Below are 17,163 nucleotides of genomic sequence, written 5' to 3' on the forward strand. Positions count from 1 at the left end.
TGTAGACTAGCAGTATTATGTCAATGAATGGAGAAGAGGCTCCACACTCCCATAGAGAAAGCATTGTCTGTTTGATAACCTGAGCTTGAGAACTTGAGGGGCCAGATGTGCTTGTGAAGTCGAAAGCTTTGTCCCAGTCCAAACCCTGTGTTTCTGTGACCCTCCTAAGTCAAGATCTGTGTAGTCTGTCTAGACAAACATACTCCAGGAGCTTGCTCGATCGCCTCGTTGAGAGGGGTCAGGGAAGAATTTTTATAGCTCACTTATCTGACCCCCGGGTGATACTGTTTTTTTGCTTCCTCTGGAATATGTAGGGGTGGGTCGTATGCCCACCTCCCTTGTTCTCTGTAAAGCGCATTGTGTTGCCTCTGGGTATGAAATGCGCTATACAAATAAAGCTTTGATTGATTGATTGATTGATTGATAGGTGTTTAAGTCACGGGAGGAAAACTTTGGTTTCCACTGCTACCGTGAACAACACCTCACATGTTTTGAATTGTCTGAATGGAAAAAGGTTTGCACCAGAACAATCATGTGCACTCCCAATTCTATTTTGAGTTCCCAATCATATTTTGAGGTCGCACAGATACAATTCTCAACATAAATCACTAGAAAACTAAAAATGAGTACCTACTACACACACTGTGTACAGGTTGGCAGGTCTACTGTTTGTTTTTTGTAGAGCTGAAGGCGGCCGCCTTGTAATTCTCTATGCAGGAAAGTCCCTGGCTTCCATTAAGCCCTTGTTTGTCTTCTACCATAGCAATTGACCTGCAGTCGATAGCAATTCATTTTGTGACCGAGTTTGTCAATTTGTCTGAGGTAGACTTAGTCTACTCATTCTGTGCTGCCTGTTTGTAGCCTACAGGGTCCACTGGGCAAAATCGTTGAGTTAAAAAGAAAAAAGAAAAAGTGAAATTTTCGATTAATCTGCGTTAATTATGGCCGGATCCCAGGGGGAGTGGCCTATTGGGCCGCCACTCCCAGAGGGTGGTTAGTTTAATCTCTGCTTGAGAGTTCGTCACACAACAGCAACCCTGTCTGGTGTTGGAATTACGGTTGCGAGCTGAGATAGTCAAAGAGTTGTCTCTCCCTTTCACATTGCTGACCGGCCGGGTTGTGTGACGAATCCTCAACAGTTGGTAGGGGGTAACTGGACACTAGGTCAGGGTCAGTTGGCTACCAAATTGGATAAAAACTGGATAAAATACTAAAATAAGTAATTAAGATAAAACATTCTTGACAAAAAGCTGTTATAGGCTACAAAAAAGGTCAAATATCCAAAATTCCCGAGCTTAACTTCCCATGGAAAATTTCTAGAAAGTAATATACTGGAAGATTTCCACCCCTTTGCAACCCTAATCGCATCGCAATGTATCATGATACAATCATATTGTGACCCATGTATCGTTTAGTATCCTTGCCAATACCCAGCTCTAAATTTCGTACTACGATATTTCGTCCCCTCGCTAGTAACTAACCTGTAGTATAAATCTACCAGACTATTTTCTAGTATATACGACCCCTTCTGACCCTACATGATGAACCCCTCCTGAACCCCCCCCCCCCCCCCCGTGTCCTCCCTCAGTTGGTCTGGACCAGTCCGTGCTGAAGGAGCTCCCCCCAGATCTGCTGGCGGAGATCGAGTCCACCATGCCTCTGTGTGAGAGGGTGAAAATGAACAAGAGGAAGAGGAGCACGGTCAACGAGAAGCCCAAGTACGCCGAGGTCAGCTCGGACGATGACGACGGAGAATGTGAGTAGAGAGAGACTGAGGGTTCGTTTTGGGAGAACGTCGGTAGACGGTTGAATGCGAGTACAGTAGACAACCAGACGAGTGTCAGTAGAGACCGATGAATGTCAGAGAGGTACCTCCAGAACGGCTGCTCGTTCCACACAGTTCGAACAATCTGCCGCGGTTATTGTGAGTGTTGAGTTTGTTTCGCTCACCCGCGCCGCCCCCTGTTGCCCACCCCAGCGGCGAGGAAACGGCAGCGGCGCGACAGGGACAAGACGTGGGACTGCGAGGAGCGCGAGCGCCGGGGCTCCGGGGAGCACAGGAGAAGCGGGGGCTCCTTCCAAGATGGCCGCCGCGGGTCTGGCAGCCGCTACCGGGACTCCTCCGACGAGGAGTCGCCCCCCCCCAGCATGAGTGAGAGTAAGTTCTCATCGCTCGAAACCAGGGCTCCTAAACCACGGCCCGATCCAAACCCAGCATGAGTGACAGCAAGTTTACGACTGTTTTAATGGTCCGTTAAATTATGTCTGGCAATATTTCAATTTAAATGTCCCCTGCTGTACGTATTACATTCCAACTGTCAACTCTGTTGTTGGTTGACAAACGATTATTGTTTTACTTCTCTCAGTCGCCAGGAAGAAGAAGGAGAAGCAGAAGAAGAGGAAAGCCTACGAGCCCAAGCTCACTCACGAGGGTAAATAATCCCACCCACCACTACCGTCGGATTACGTCCCTTTGGTTTTCGGGAAGAGCTCGAATTGATGTTGAGTTTACGCCCTACAGAGCTGATGGACTCGTCCACGTTCAAGCGCTTCTCGGCCAGCATAGACAACATCCTGGAGAACCTGGAGGACGTGGACTTCAGCGTCATGGGTGAGGAACACTGAAATGATCCCTCCCCCACATAGGCCCCTCCCACTCTGGGTATCAACTCAACTCACCTCAAATTTTACTTGAGTTGAGACTCGGACAAGGCATATTTACTTCCTAGTGAAGGTGGTGGTTTAATACACTTAATTCATCTGACACAGAGAATCTTTTGGGCTATTTACCCAGACCCAGATTAGCCTAATCCTGGACTACTCTCTCTGCTGAACAGATGATCTCTTTAGTCTAGGACAGGGGTGCCCACACCTTTTCAGCTTGGGAGCTACTTTTAAAATGACCAAGTCCAAATGATCTACCTACATTAAAAATGCTAAACATATTTTTATATATATATATATACACTGAGTATATCTTATGTTGGTATACCTTGCATACCTGCATGAACCCGTATGGCACAATACAACACAACATTTTTGGTCATTAGCCTACCTTACTCTGATGACTTGCACTGAATGGAATCAGCCAGGGTTGCATAGTCCGGGCAGTAGCTGCTGGTAGCCATCCTCAAGCAGGCCTCCAAATGATCATCAGTCATGGTGGAACGGTATTTGGACTTAATAATCTTCATGTGGGAAAAGGCTGACTCACATAAATAAGTGGAGCCAAATAATGCAGTCAAAAAGGTAGCACATTTCCTCATGTTTGGGTACTTTTCCTCTGTGAGTAAGTTCCAGAACTGTCCATGAGCCCTGGCCTTCAGCTGAATGTCAGCTTGTAGTGTCAACATCTCGTCCTCCACTCCAGACGGGTTCAGGTGAAACAGCGTTGCGATTTTTGATGCGAGTGAATCAACCTCAACATCTTCCTGAAATGGGTAGCACATAAATGTAGCGACTGGCTCGAGTACAGCAAAGTCTTGAAAGCGTTTGTCAAACTCTGATACAATTGTCCCAATCTGCTCTGCGAAACGCGCACTGTCAAGTTGCGCACAAGCCTTCTTTTGCATCTCCAACTCTGACGCAAGGTTTTGGAAGTTCGCCAAATCATGGCGCTGCAGTTTTGAGGACACATGTTGCAATTTTCGTTTGAAAGCATTAACTGAGCTAATCATATTGACCACGGTTTTGTCTTTTCCTTGCAGCTCTAAATTAAGATCATTCAACATGTTGGTCAGATCGGTTAAAAATGCCAAGTCTAGCAGCCACTGATCGTCATTTAGTTGGTTGTATTCTGCATGTTTAGTGACAAGGAGAAACTCTTTTATCTCCGGACAGAGCTCTCGGAACCTCTGCAGGAATTTCCCCCTACTAAGCCATCTCACATCAGTGTGTCTCACATCAACTAGGTAGGCTAATCAGCTCGCCGGAGAATTGCAACTGGCGCGCATGCGTGGTGAACCGTGTGTTTGAAAAGATGAGATCTCAGACTGGCATACCTGTACGTCAATCAAGTGGCAAATGCCATAGTGAGGATGGATGATAGGCTAACTTTTTTGGGGGGGCGGGGGGTGTTTATTATTTTTTTTCAATGCCATGCGATCTACCCACACTACCTTTGCGATCGACCGGTCGATCGCGATCGACGTATTGGGCACCCCTGGTCTAGGAGCATACTTAATCTGGATTAGGGAAACTGCACTGTCATGCTCCAACCATCCAACCCGCTCTACCCCTGTGCACCCCAACCTCCCACGTTTTCAATTAAACCCAAACTGCTATTTACGTCTGTTTATTGTTGTTGTTGTTCCACAGAGGACGACGACGAGATCCCCCAGGAGCTGTTGCTGGGGAAACACCAGCTGAGCGAGCTGGGCAGCGAGTCTGCCAAGATCAAGGCCATGGGCATCACCAGCCGGGTGAGACAGAACAGGCTCGCTGCTGTCTATCACACCTGGCTTCAACCATTCACTCCCAGACACTTGTCAGTTTACAATTAACCCGAAACGAGCGCCCGTAACACTGACAAGTCTGGACTCGGTCCAGGTCTGACTTCCGCTGACGCTGGTCCACTTTAGAGAGCTCTGACCGGTTCTGTGTTTCCTCAGATCCCCTCGGACAGGCTGGTGAAGGTGCTCAACATCCTGGAGAAGAACATTCAGGATGGGTCCAGGCTCTCCACGATCATGAACCACGTGGGTGTCGGGACGCGCACACACTCGATCTCGCACACTCGATCTCGCACACTCGATCTCGCACACTCGATCTCGCACACTCACTCTCACACACTCGATCTCGCACACTCACTCTCGCACACTCACTAGCTGAATCCCAATCTGAGTGCGCAAACCGCACTTGCGGCCCCTCGCACTTGTGGCCTGAGGCCTGAGCACTTAATTGACGTCAGCTGGAAGGGCCAGAGGGTGCAGGGCCGTGAATTAAATGGGACAGCACTCCCAGTTTCGCTCAATGCCCCTCCCACTTCGTTTTCATTGGCTGCCGCGTTCCTCCGACGCAGAGGCTGCTCTGACGCTCCCTTCAGCTCTGCAAATTGACCGATTGACGTCTGTTTTAATTTAATAATAATTAAAAAATTAGGTTGGGTGGGATATGTTTGCAGCATGTGGATTTCAAGATAAATGTTGTGTTATCTGCAAATGTCATAATTTGTGTGTGATGCACTCGGATCATGACTCGGATGCACTCAAGCACTGTGTCACATGAGACGCGGTGGGCTGTGGGTATTTTCTGCTCCTAAGTCCGTGAAATTGCGGACTTTCGGTAAGTGCGGTTACAGTGCGCAAAATGGCGGCGTGGCGCACTTGTGGACCTAGCAATTCCGTTTTGGAACTACCCTGAGCCCTTGTGGACTTAGCGGGAACGCGCATGTAAGGCCACAAGGCCGCGAGTGCTCTGCACTTTCGCCTAAGTGCGCGATTTGGGATTCAGCTACTCTCGCACACTCGATCTCGCACACTCGATCTCTCTCGCACACTCGATCTCTCTCGCACACTCGATCTCGCACACTCGATCTCGCACACTCGATCTCGCACACTCGATCTCGCACACTCACTCTCACACACTCAATCTCGCACACTCGATCTCGCTCGCACCGCACGCACGCACACACACACACACACACGCACGCGGTCTAGTGTACTAATAACATTCTAGAACTTAGGACCGGATTCTTTTACATTGACCGATTGTAGGTCATAAGATAAAATGACCATTGACCTTTTCTCTCGAGCTCTGGCTGATTCTCTCTCTCTCCCTCTCGACCAGGACAACGACGGGGAGAACGAGGAGAAGCTATGGCGGGACCTGATCATGGAGCGCGTGACCAAGTCTGCGGACGCCTGCCTGACCGCCCTCAACATCATGACGTCCATCCACATGCCCAAGGCCGTGTACATGGAGGACGTGATCGAGAGGGTGCTGCAGTACACCAAGTACCACCTGCAGAACACGCTCTACCCCCAGTACGACCCCGTCTACCGGGTGGACCCTCACGGAGGTGATTACGCACACACACACACGCACACATACGCGCACACACACATAGAACAGCTTACCCTTCGCATGACCCCAGCTCCCACATGGACGCTGACGGAGGGTAGAAACATAAAGCAACGCACGCACACACACACACACACACAAGCACACATCCACCCACACGGAAACACACACCCACACACACACACCCACACACAGCCTTCATAGGCTTTTAACAGTGTTCCTCTTGTCCCATTAGGGGGCCTGTTGAGCTCCAGGGCCAAGCGAGCCAAGTGCTCCACCCACAAGCAGCGTGTCATCATCATGCTATACAACAAGGTGTGCGACATCGTCAGCAACATCTCAGAGCTTCTGGACATCCAGTTGCTCACGGACACCACCATCCTGCAGGTAAGGAGGGTCCCTGACACACACACACACACACACACACACACACACACACACACACACACACACTATACCCACAGACAGACACTCACGCACACACACTATCGAGGTATCCGCTGGTCCTTAACCAGTCTTAAAAAGAATCAATTAAATTGTCTTAAATTCATTAAAAATTGTACATTCAAAGATTGAAAATCGCCCTGGAGACGAGTATTTCTTATTAGGCTCCTTAATAAGTCAGTCAGAGCGTTAGGGGCACCGCAAAATGATTTTGTTCACCAGAATTATATAATGAATACATTTTTTCGTAATCTGCTGATTTTACTGCAAAAAAATCTACTTCTATTGTTGGCCCACTGCCAACTTTGCTATCAGCAGCTCTTAGGCGTAGACCTTTTTTGTGGACATTTGGTCTTAAATTCCTTTCCAAGTGGCATTAAAAAGCTCTTAAAAAGTCTTTAAATTAACTCGCTGAAACCTGCAGATACCCTGACTCTACACACGCGATGAGACATCACTATTCTGCAGGCTAGACGCGTTTTAAAACGGAACCGACTCGGTCCTCACATGGAGCGAGAACATCTGAGAACCTCCCATCTCTCCCCCCCCCCCAGGTCTCCTCCATGGGAATCACGCCGTTCTTCGTGGAGAGCGTCAGCGAGCTGCAGCTGTGCGCCATCAAGCTGGTCACTGCAGTAAGTATGCTCCTGACCAGACCGGCTCAGAGTAGGGTCCAACTCTGTACACGTCTGTCTGAACTTTAACCTGACCTCTCTGTGTGTGTGGGGTCCTAACCCTGTTTCTAGGTGTGGGGGGGGGGGGGACATAACCCTGGTTCTAGGTGTGGGGGGGGGGACATAGCCCTGGTTCTAGGTGTGGGGGGGGGGACATAGCCCTGGTTCTAGGTGTGGGGGGGGGGGACATAACCCTGGTTCTAGGTGTGGGGGGGACATAACCCTGTTTTAGGTGTGGGGGTCCTAACCCTGTTTTAGGTGTGGGGGGTCCTAACCCTGTTTTAGGTGTTGGGGTCCTCACCCTGTTTTAGGTGTTGGGGGGTCCTAACCCTGTTTTAGTTGTGGGGGGGTCCTAACCCTGTTTTAGGTGTTGGGGGGTCCTAACCCTGTTTTAGGTGTGGGGGGCCCTAACCCTGTTTTAGGTGTGTGGGGTCCTAAATCTGTTTTAGGTGTGGGGGTCCTAACCCTGTTTTAGGTGTGGGGGTCCTAACCCTGTTTTAGGTGTGGGGGTCCTAACCCTGTTTTAGGTGTGGGGGTCCTAACCCTGTTTTAGGTGTGGGGGTCCTAACCCTGTTTCTAGGTGTGGGGGGTCCTAACCCTGTTTAAGGTGTTGGGGGGTCCTAACCCTGTTTTAGGTGTTGGGGTCCTAACCCTGTTTAAGGTGTTGGGGGGTCCTAACCCTGTTTTAGGTGTGGGGGTCCTAACCCTGTTTTAGGTGTTGGGGGGTCCTAACCCTGTTTTAGGTGTGGGGGGTCCTAACCCTGTTTTAGGTGTGTGGGGGTCCTAACCCTGTTTTAGGTGTGGGGGTCCTAACCCTGTTTTAGGTGTGTTGGGGTCCTAACCCTGTTTCTAGGTGTGTGGGGGTCCTAACCCTGTTTTAGGTGTGTTGGGGTCCTAACCCTGTTTTAGGTGTGTGGGGGTCCTAACCCTGTTTTAGGTGTGTTGGGGTCCTAACCCTGTTTCTAGGTGTGGGGGTCCTAACCCTGTTTTAGGTGTGGGGGGGTCCTAACCCTGTTTTAGGTGTGGGGGGGTCCTAACCCTGTTTTAGTTGTGGGGGGGTCCTAACCCCGTTTTAGGTGTGGGGGTCCTAACCCTGTTTTAGGTGTGGGGGTCCTAACCCTGTTTTAGGTGTGGGGGTCCTAACCCTATTTTAGGTGTGGGGGTCCTAACCCTGTTTTAGGTGTGGGGGGTCCTAACCCTGTTTTAGGTGTGGGGGGTCCTAACCCTGTTTCTAGGTGTGGGGGGGTCCTAACCCTGTTTTAGGTGTTGGGGTCCTAACCCTGTTTTAGGTGTGGGGGGTCCTAACCCTGTTTTAGGTGTGGGGGGGTCCTAACCCTGTTTTAGGTGTGGGGGGTCCTAACCCTGTTTTAGGTGTGGGGGTCCTAACCCTGTTTTAGGTGTGGGGGTCCTAACCCTGTTTTAGATGTGGGGGGTCCTAACCCTGTTTTAGGTGTGGGGGGGTCCTAACCCTGTTTTAGGTGTGGGGGGTCCTAACCCTGTTTTAGGTGTGGGGGGGTCCTAACCCTGTTTCTAGGTGTGGGGGTCCTAACCCTGTTTTAGATGTGGTGGGGTCCTAACCCTGTTTTAGGTGTTGGGGGTCCTAACCCTGTTTTAGGTGTGGGGGTCCTAACCCTGTTTCTAGGTGTGGGGGTCCTAACCCTGTTTTAGGTTAGGGGGTCCTAACCCTGTTTTAGGTGTTGGGGTCCTAACCCTGTTTTAGGTTAGGGGGTCCTAACCCTGTTTTAGGTGTGGGGGTCCTAACCCTGTTTCTAGGTGTGGGGGGTCCTAACCCTGTTTTAGGTGTTGGGGTCCTAACCCTGTTTTAGGTTAGGGGGTCCTAACCCTGTTTTAGGTGTGGGGGGTCCTAACCCTGTTTTAGGTTAGGGGGTCCTAACCCTGTTTTAGGTGTGGGGGGTCCTAACCCTGTTTCAGGTGTGGGGGGTCCTAACCCTGTTTTAGGTGTGGGGGGTCCTAACCCTGTTTTAGGTGTGGGGGGTCCTAACCCTGTTTTAGGTGTGGGGGGTCCTAACCCTGTTTTAGGTGTGTGGGGTCCTAACCCTGTTTTAGGTGTGGGGGTCCTAACCCTGTTTTAGATGTGGGGGGTCCTAACCCTGTTTTAGATGTGGTGGGGTCCTAACCCTGTTTTAGGTTAGGGGGTCCTAACCCTGTTTTAGGTGTGGGGGGTCCTAACCCTGTTTTAGGTTAGGGGGTCCTAACCCTGTTTTAGGTGTGGGGGGTCCTAACCCTGTTTCAGGTGTGGGGGGTCCTAACCCTGTTTTAGGTGTGGGGGGTCCTAACCCTGTTTTAGGTGTGGGGGGTCCTAACCCTGTTTTAGGTGTGGGGGGTCCTAACCCTGTTTTAGGTGTGTGGGGTCCTAACCCTGTTTTAGGTGTGGGGGTCCTAACCCTGTTTTAGATGTGGGGGGTCCTAACCCTGTTTTAGATGTGGTGGGGTCCTAACCCTGTTTTAGGTGTGGGGGGTCCTAACCCTGTTTTAGGTGTGGGGGGGTCCTAACCCTGTTTTAGGTGTGGGGGGGTCCTAACCCTGTTTTAGGTGTGGGGGTCCCAACCCTCTTTCAGGTGTGGGGGGGTCCTAACCCTGTTTTAGGTGTGGGGGGTCCTAACCCTGTTTTAGGTGTTGGGGTCCTAACCCTGTTTTAGGTGTGGGGGGTCCTAACCCTGTTTTAGGTGTGGGGGGTCCTAACCCTGTTTTAGGTGTGGGGGTCCTAACCCTGTTTTAGGTGTGGGGGGTCCTAACCCTGTTTTAGGTGTGGGGGGTCCTAACCCTGTTTTAGGTGTGGGGGGGTCCTAACCCTGTTTCTAGGTGTGGGGGTCCTAACCCTGTTTTAGATGTGGTGGGGTCCTAACCCTGTTTTAGGTGTTGGGGGTCCTAACCCTGTTTTAGGTGTGGGGGTCCTAACCCTGTTTCTAGGTGTGGGGGTCCTAACCCTGTTTTACGTTAGGGGGTCCTAACCCTGTTTTAGGTGTTGGGGTCCTAACCCTGTTTTAGGTTAGGGGGTCCTAACCCTGTTTTAGGTGTGGGGGTCCTAACCCTGTTTCTAGGTGTGGGGGGTCCTAACCCTGTTTTAGGTGTTGGGGTCCTAACCCTGTTTTAGGTTAGGGGGTCCTAACCCTGTTTTAGGTGTGGGGGGTCCTAACCCTGTTTTAGGTTAGGGGGTCCTAACCCTGTTTTAGGTGTGGGGGGTCCTAACCCTGTTTCAGGTGTGGGGGGTCCTAACCCTGTTTTAGGTGTGGGGGTCCTAACCCTGTTTTAGGTGTGGGGGTCCTAACCCTGTTTTAGGTGTGGGGGTCCTAACCCTGTTTTAGGTGTGGGGGGTCCTAACCCTGTTTTAGGTGTGGGGGGGTCCTAACCCTGTTTTAGGTGTGGGGGGTCCTAACCCTGTTTTAGGTGTGGGGGGTCCTAACTCTGTTTTAGGTGTGGGGGGGTCCTAACCCTGTTTTAGGTGTGGGGGGGTCCTAACCCTGTTTTAGGTGTGGGGGGGTCCTAACCCTGTTTTAGGTGTGGGGGGGTCCTAACCCTGTTTTAGGTGTGGGGGGGGGGGGGGTCCTAACCCTGTTTTAGGTGTGGGGGTCCTAACCCTGTTTTAGGTGTGGGGGGTCCTAACCCTGTTTTAGGTGTGGGGGGGGTCCTAACCCTGTTTTAGGTGTGGGGGGTCCTAACCCTGTCCTCTGTTCCAAGGTGTTCTCCCGGTACGAGAAGCATCGTCAGCTGATCCTGGAGGAGATCTTCACCTCCCTGGCCAGACTGCCCACCAGCAAGCGCAGCCTCAGGAACTTCAGGTAGCCAACACACACACACACACACACACACACACACACACATATACGCGCTCATGCACGCACGCACACACACAACACATATACGCAATAATGCACGCACAGACACGCACACACACCCAACACATGCGCACTCGTGCATACACACACACACACACACACACACACACACACACACACACACACAACCCAGTATAGTAGACTCATGCTAATCCCTTAGACAAATCTATGTGTGTTGCTTGTGTAGGCTTCCCAGATAAGGATGGCGAGGGTGGTCTTTTGATTGAACTTCTCTCTCTCCCCGCCCCTCCCCCCTCCCCTCCCCCTCCCAGGCTGAACAGCTGTGATAAAGACGGAGAGCCCATGTTCATCCAGATGGTCACGGCTCTGGTGCTGCAGCTCATCCAGTGCGTCGTCCACCTGCCCAACGAGAGAGACCGCCTGGAGGACGAGTACGACAGCAAGGTAGGGGGGGGGCGCGCACACACACACACACATGAACATATACACAAACAGACACACACACACATGGACGCACGCACACACGCACGCTTCATATTGCGTTCTCTCCCAGATGGACCAGGATTTGCTGATCACCAACTCTTACGAGACGGCCATGAGGACAGCTCAGAACTTCCTCTCCGTGTTCCTCAAGAAGTAAGATCTCATCACACATCTACAACGCCATCACAATCACCCTGCTAGAATATGGTTCTCTAACAGCTGCTCTCCTCTCTCTCTCTCTCTCTCTCTCTCTCTCTCCTTCTCTCTCTCTCTCTCTCTCTCCTTCTCTATCTCTCTCTCTCCTTCTCTCTCTCTCTCCTTCTCTATCTCTATCTCCCCCTCTCTCTCTCCTTCTCTATCTCTCTCTCCTTCTCTATCTCTCTATCTCCCCCTCTCTCTCTCCTTCTCTATCTCTCTATCTCCCTATCTCCCTCTCTCTCTCACACACTCCCCCCTCCCCTCCTATCTATCTATCTATCTATCTATCTATCTATCTATCTATCTATCTATCTATCTATCTATCTATCTATCTATCTATCTATCTATCTATCTATCTGTCTCTCTCTCTCTCTCTCTCTCTGTCTCTCACTCTCTCTCTCTGTCTCTCTCTCTCTGTGTCTGTCTCTCTCGCCCCCTCCCCCAGGTGTGGCAGTAAGCAGGGCGAGGAGGACTACCGTCCTCTGTTTGAGAACTTCGTCCAGGACCTGCTGTCCACGGTCAACAAGCCCGAGTGGCCCGCCGCCGAGCTGCTGCTAAGCCTGCTGGGACGCCTCCTGGTCAGTCCAGAGGGCCAGCCGCGCACGTATCCGGGACATCTGACCCCTCTCCCCTCTCTCTTCTGACTCCCCCTCTCCTCTCTGCTCCCCCCACCCAGGTGCACCAGTTCAGTAACAAGCAGACGGAGATGGCGCTGAGGGTGGCGTCGCTCGACTACCTGGGCACGGTGGCGGCACGCCTGCGCAAGGACGCCGTCACCAGCAAGATGGACCAGAGGTCTATAGACCGCATCCTGAAGGAGGTAGGCGGCCCCGGGGGACGGCGAGGTCCAGACCGACGTCTCTGGTTCTGGTTCTGGTTAGTAGTCTGAAGGGAGCGTTCTCTAACCCCGTCCCCCTCGCTCCCTCCCCCAGACGCCGGGAAACGATGAGACGCAGCAGCTCCAGAAGGCTCTGCTGGACTACATGGAGGAGAACGCGGAGACCGACCCCTCGCTGGTGGTGGGTAGCCTGCTTCTAGAAACCACCGGGAGATTAAAGATGGGGCCAGTCGTATCCTTGACTGCATACCTTCCACTCTCTCTCTCCCTCCTGTCTCTCTCCCTCCTGTCTCTCCCTCCCTCCAATCTCTCTCTCTGGTCTCTCCCCCTCCTGTCTCTCTCCCTCCTGTCTCTCTCTCCCTCCAGTGTCTCTCTCTCTCTGGTCTCTGCCACTCCCGTCTCTCCCCCTCCCGTCTCTCCCTCCCTCCAGTCTCTCTCTGGTCTCTCCCCCTCCTGTCTCTCTCCCTCCAGTGTCTCTCTCTCCAGTGTCTCTCTCCCTCCAGTGTCTCTCTCCCTCTTGTCTCTCCCTCTTGTCTCTCCCTCTTGTCTCTCCCTCCTGTCTCCCCCTCCTGTCTCTCCCTCCTGTCTCTCCCTCCTGTCTCTCTCCCTCCTCTAAAGAGATGGTCTGAGTGGTGCTTGTCTGTTGTCCCCAGTTTGCCAGGAAGTTCCAGATCGCCCAGTGGTTCCGGGACACCATCACGGAGACGGAGAAGGCCATGCGCAGCCAGAACCAGAAGGACGACGACTCGTCGGACGGGCCGCACCACGCCAAGGACCTGGAGACCACCGGGGAGATCATGCAGAGGGCCGAGAAGCGCAAGAAGTTCCTCCGCAACATCATCAGGACCAGCCCCGCCCACTTCGCCACTCTCAGGTAGAGAGAGAGACTCGGGAGCACACGCACAAACGCAGCAACGCGCACATACACACACACACACATGCATACATACACACACTCGCATGCATGCACACACATACATACACACCCACACACTCACTCACTCCGATCTCTAGTTCAGGGCTGAAAGACCAATTTCAGCATTGCTGACAAAGTTATATCGTATCGTATCTCAGCCCAAACATCAAACCGTCAATCGTCATAGTCTGTTTTTATTTATCTTTCTTATTCTGTAAAGCACTGTGTGCTAAATTAGCTTGTATGAACGTGCTATATAAATAACATTGACTTTGAAAGTCCTAAAGCTCTGCTCTCTCTCTCTCTCTCCCCCCTCAGAATGAACTCAGACACGGTGGACTACGACGACTCCTGTCTGATCGTGCGCTATTTGGCCTCCATGAGGCCCTTTGCTCAGAGTTTTGATATTTATTTAACACAGGTAAGACCGTGTTCCCCTCCACCAGCTGGCCTTACGTAACCCCGCTCCGATTTCCCCAGACCGAACCGTTCTCTACGTCTCCAGCGAAGATAGTTTAAAGTCTGGAATCAGTCTGGGTCTGGAAAACTGGCCCAGTGTATTTCAGTACCCACAGAGCATATTTAAAGGTAATTTGAAGCGTTTAAAGGTAATTGGCCGACTGAGTGACTCTGTCCTCCTGTGTGTGAGCAGATCCTGAGAGTCCTGGGGGAGAGTGCCATTGCTGTCAGGACTAAAGCCATGAAGTGTCTGTCTGAGGTGGTGGCTGTGGACCCCAGCATCCTGGCCAGGGTGAGAGAGGGAGAGAGAGGGAGGGAGGTGGAGGGGTGAGGGAGGGGGTGAGGGAGGGAGGGAGGTGGAGGGGTGAGGGAGGGAGGGAGGGAGGGAGGGGTGAGGGAGGGAGGGAGAGGGAGGGAGAGAGGGAATGAGTGAGTGAGGGAGGGAGGGAGGGAGGGAGGGGGTGAGGGAGAGAGTGAGGGAGGGGGTGAGTGAGAGCGTGAGTGAGGGAGGGAGGGGGTGAGTAAGGGAGGGAGGGGGTGAGTGAGGGAGAGAGGAAGTTAGGGAGAGAGCGAGTGAGGGAGAGAGCGAGTGAGGGAGTGAGTGAAGGAGTGAGTGAGTGAAGGAGTGAGTGGGTGGGTGGGTGAGTGAAGGAGTGAAAGCGAGAGAGAGAAGAGAGACTGTGTGTGTGTTAGTGCGTGTGTGCGTGCGCATGCTAGTCAGTCATTAACCCCCTGCTGTCCCCCCCTCAGTCGGACATGCAGCGCGGGGTCCACGGCCGTCTGATGGACAACTCTACCAGCGTGCGCGAGGCGGCCGTGGAGCTGCTGGGACGCTTCGTCCTCTGCCGGCCACAGCTCACCGAGCAGTACTACGACATGCTGATAGAGAGGATCCTGGTACGCGCTCACACACACACACACACACACACACACACACACACACAGCTCACCGAGCAGTACTACGACATGCTGATAGAGAGGATCCTGGTACGCGCTCACACACACACACACACACACACACACACACAGCTCACCGAGCAGTACTACGACATGCTGATAGAGAGGATCCTGGTACGCGCTCACACACACGTGTGTGTTCATCAGCAGGTTACGGTTCTCATACTGCTCTGTGGCTGGTGTCACACTGCCACCTACTGGCGGGATAAAGCCACTGCACCTCCATTGCTAGGGCCAGTTGATCCATGCAATGTTGTATTATTAATGTGTGTGTGTGTGCGTGTGTGCGTGTGTGTGTGTGTGTGTGTGTGTGTGTGTGTGTGTGTGTGTTTCTCCAGGACACGGGCATCAGTGTGAGGAAGCGCGTGATCAAGATCCTTAGGGACATCTGTCTAGAGCAGCCCACCTTCAATAAGGTCACCGAGATGTGCGTGAGGATGATCCGCAGGGTCAACGACGAGGAGGGCATCAAGGTAACGCACACACACACACGCACACGCACACACACACGCGCGCCACTGTCGCTCTCACACATACAGAACGCGTTCCTTTTCTCACCGCCGTGCGATGGCGTGCGTTTTTCTTCCTATTCAGAAACTGGTGAATGAGACGTTCCAGAAGCTGTGGTTCACTCCCACGCCGGCCCACGACAAGGACACCATGACCAGGAAGATCCTCAACATCACAGACGTGGTGAGTCCAGGACAGGAAACTCTGGTTTGTTTACACACACACACAATCCTAACACAGGAGTGTTAGTGATTGAAGTGTTCAGGGCATGTCTCGTGGGAGTGACCAGATGAAGAGAGATGTTTTCACTAAGGGCCAGTCGGTCTGTGCGAGTAGCACTTATGGAGATAATTTCGCTCTATTGCTCAATGTCCGTGGGAGGTTAGAGTTAGGGTTAGAACAAAACCTCAAAGGGCAAACTCGTCCGGTGATGTTTTGCTGCAATTCTGCCACCGTTTTTCCCTTAGGCAACAGCGACAGTGATTTTAAAAAGGCCCGCACGCAGAATTTAAGCGTTTAATCCAAATAATATCAACTGATACGAGAGTGGCGGTGCCCCTTTAAGTTACTGTGTAATAACCAGCATGTGTGACTTTTCTCCCAGGTGGCTGCTTGCAAGGACACAGGCTATGACTGGTTCGAGCAGCTGCTGCAGAATGTAAGTGCGTTTTATCTTGTGTTACAGCGCCCCCTGGTGGACCCTCCACCAACATGCACCTTTCTAAAATAACCCGTTCTGTTCCTCTCCAGCTGTTGAAGTCAGAGGAGGATGCGTCCTACAAGCCGGCCAAGAAGGCCTGTGTGCAGCTGGTGGACAATCTGGTGGAGCACATCCTGAAATACGAGGAGTCCCTGGCCGGTACGACGACGACGATGATGATGATGATGATGATGAAATTATAATGACTTTATGTATGCAAACATACATTAGAAGTAGACTTGCTAACATGATTGTCTCTGTAAAGCTTGTAAAGACTACCCGACTTTCATTTATTTACCTCTCCCCCTCCCTCCCTCCTCCTGTAGAGAACAAAGGTGTGAACTCCACCCGGCTGGTGGCCTGCATCACCACCCTCTACCTGTTCAGCAAGATCCGAGCCCAGCTCATGGTCAAACATGCCATGACCATGCAGCCCTACCTCACCACCAAGTGCAACGTGAGTAGCCCCCCCAGGGCCCCCTCTGGCCCCCCCCAGGTCCCCCTCAGGCCCCCCCCCCAGGACCCCCTCAGGCCCCCCCCAGGACCCCTCAGGCCCCCCCAGACCCCCCTCAGCTCCCGGCCTGCGGACCTGTTCGATGTGTTTGATGTGCATGTCAGCTAAAACGGCCGCTGAGCGAGCCGGTATGAAACATCGAATGCCCTGTGTGTCATCCCATGTTTCAGGAATGTCACTCTTGCGCTATTTTTTTTGCCAGCGGGATCGTGTAGTGATACGTCGTCTCCATCGTATATCCCTACGCGTGCCGCGGGTCAAGGTGTTAAGAGTGGGGGGGTGGAGTGGGGGGGGCGGACCGTTCTAACCGCTGCCGCTGTCCACCTGCGTTTCAGTCCGCCAGTGACTTCATTGTGATCTGCAACGTGGCCAAGATCCTGGAGCTGGTGGTTCCCCTGATGGAGCACCCCAGCGAGACCTTCCTGGCCACCATAGAGGAGGACCTGATGAAGCTCATCATCAAATACGGCATGACGGTGGGTCATAGGATCAGGAAGTGGAAATGCAGATTTCAGTAGAGAAACCAGAGCGGACGTAACACCTCAAGCTACGGCAGTGGGTGACTTTGAACAGTAGAGGATGAAGTAGGAAGTCATCCATCTCGTCTGACAGAATGTCAACTCATAGACTG

The 17,163-nt window shown here is 52.2% G+C and overlaps 1 protein-coding gene across 4 annotated transcripts in view; it reads left to right on the plus strand.

The window, feature by feature from the left end:
* nipbla (NIPBL cohesin loading factor a) overlaps positions 1-17,163 on the plus strand; it is a 35,841-nt gene that overhangs the window by 10,649 nt on the left and 8,029 nt on the right. For all 4 annotated transcript variants that reach the window (XM_084440411.1, XM_084440412.1, XM_084440413.1 and 1 more), the window contains exons 12-36: positions 1,589-1,756; positions 1,979-2,158; positions 2,367-2,432; positions 2,522-2,611; positions 4,318-4,421; positions 4,611-4,697; positions 5,788-6,019; positions 6,257-6,408; positions 7,020-7,100; positions 10,839-10,939; positions 11,269-11,401; positions 11,511-11,593; positions 12,084-12,216; positions 12,315-12,458; positions 12,571-12,657; positions 13,130-13,350; positions 13,711-13,813; positions 14,045-14,143; positions 14,602-14,748; positions 15,147-15,281; positions 15,403-15,501; positions 15,923-15,976; positions 16,069-16,177; positions 16,345-16,475; positions 16,868-17,008. In XM_084440411.1, coding sequence (XP_084296537.1) covers positions 1,589-1,756; positions 1,979-2,158; positions 2,367-2,432; positions 2,522-2,611; positions 4,318-4,421; positions 4,611-4,697; positions 5,788-6,019; positions 6,257-6,408; positions 7,020-7,100; positions 10,839-10,939; positions 11,269-11,401; positions 11,511-11,593; positions 12,084-12,216; positions 12,315-12,458; positions 12,571-12,657; positions 13,130-13,350; positions 13,711-13,813; positions 14,045-14,143; positions 14,602-14,748; positions 15,147-15,281; positions 15,403-15,501; positions 15,923-15,976; positions 16,069-16,177; positions 16,345-16,475; positions 16,868-17,008 — 3,080 coding nt within the window. The remainder of the gene's footprint in view (positions 1-1,588; positions 1,757-1,978; positions 2,159-2,366; positions 2,433-2,521; positions 2,612-4,317; positions 4,422-4,610; positions 4,698-5,787; positions 6,020-6,256; positions 6,409-7,019; positions 7,101-10,838; positions 10,940-11,268; positions 11,402-11,510; positions 11,594-12,083; positions 12,217-12,314; positions 12,459-12,570; positions 12,658-13,129; positions 13,351-13,710; positions 13,814-14,044; positions 14,144-14,601; positions 14,749-15,146; positions 15,282-15,402; positions 15,502-15,922; positions 15,977-16,068; positions 16,178-16,344; positions 16,476-16,867; positions 17,009-17,163) is intronic.

Source organism: Borostomias antarcticus, assembly GCF_949987555.1.
Source record: "Borostomias antarcticus genome assembly, chromosome: 6".
NCBI classification, from domain to species: Eukaryota; Metazoa; Chordata; class Actinopteri; order Stomiiformes; family Stomiidae; genus Borostomias; species Borostomias antarcticus.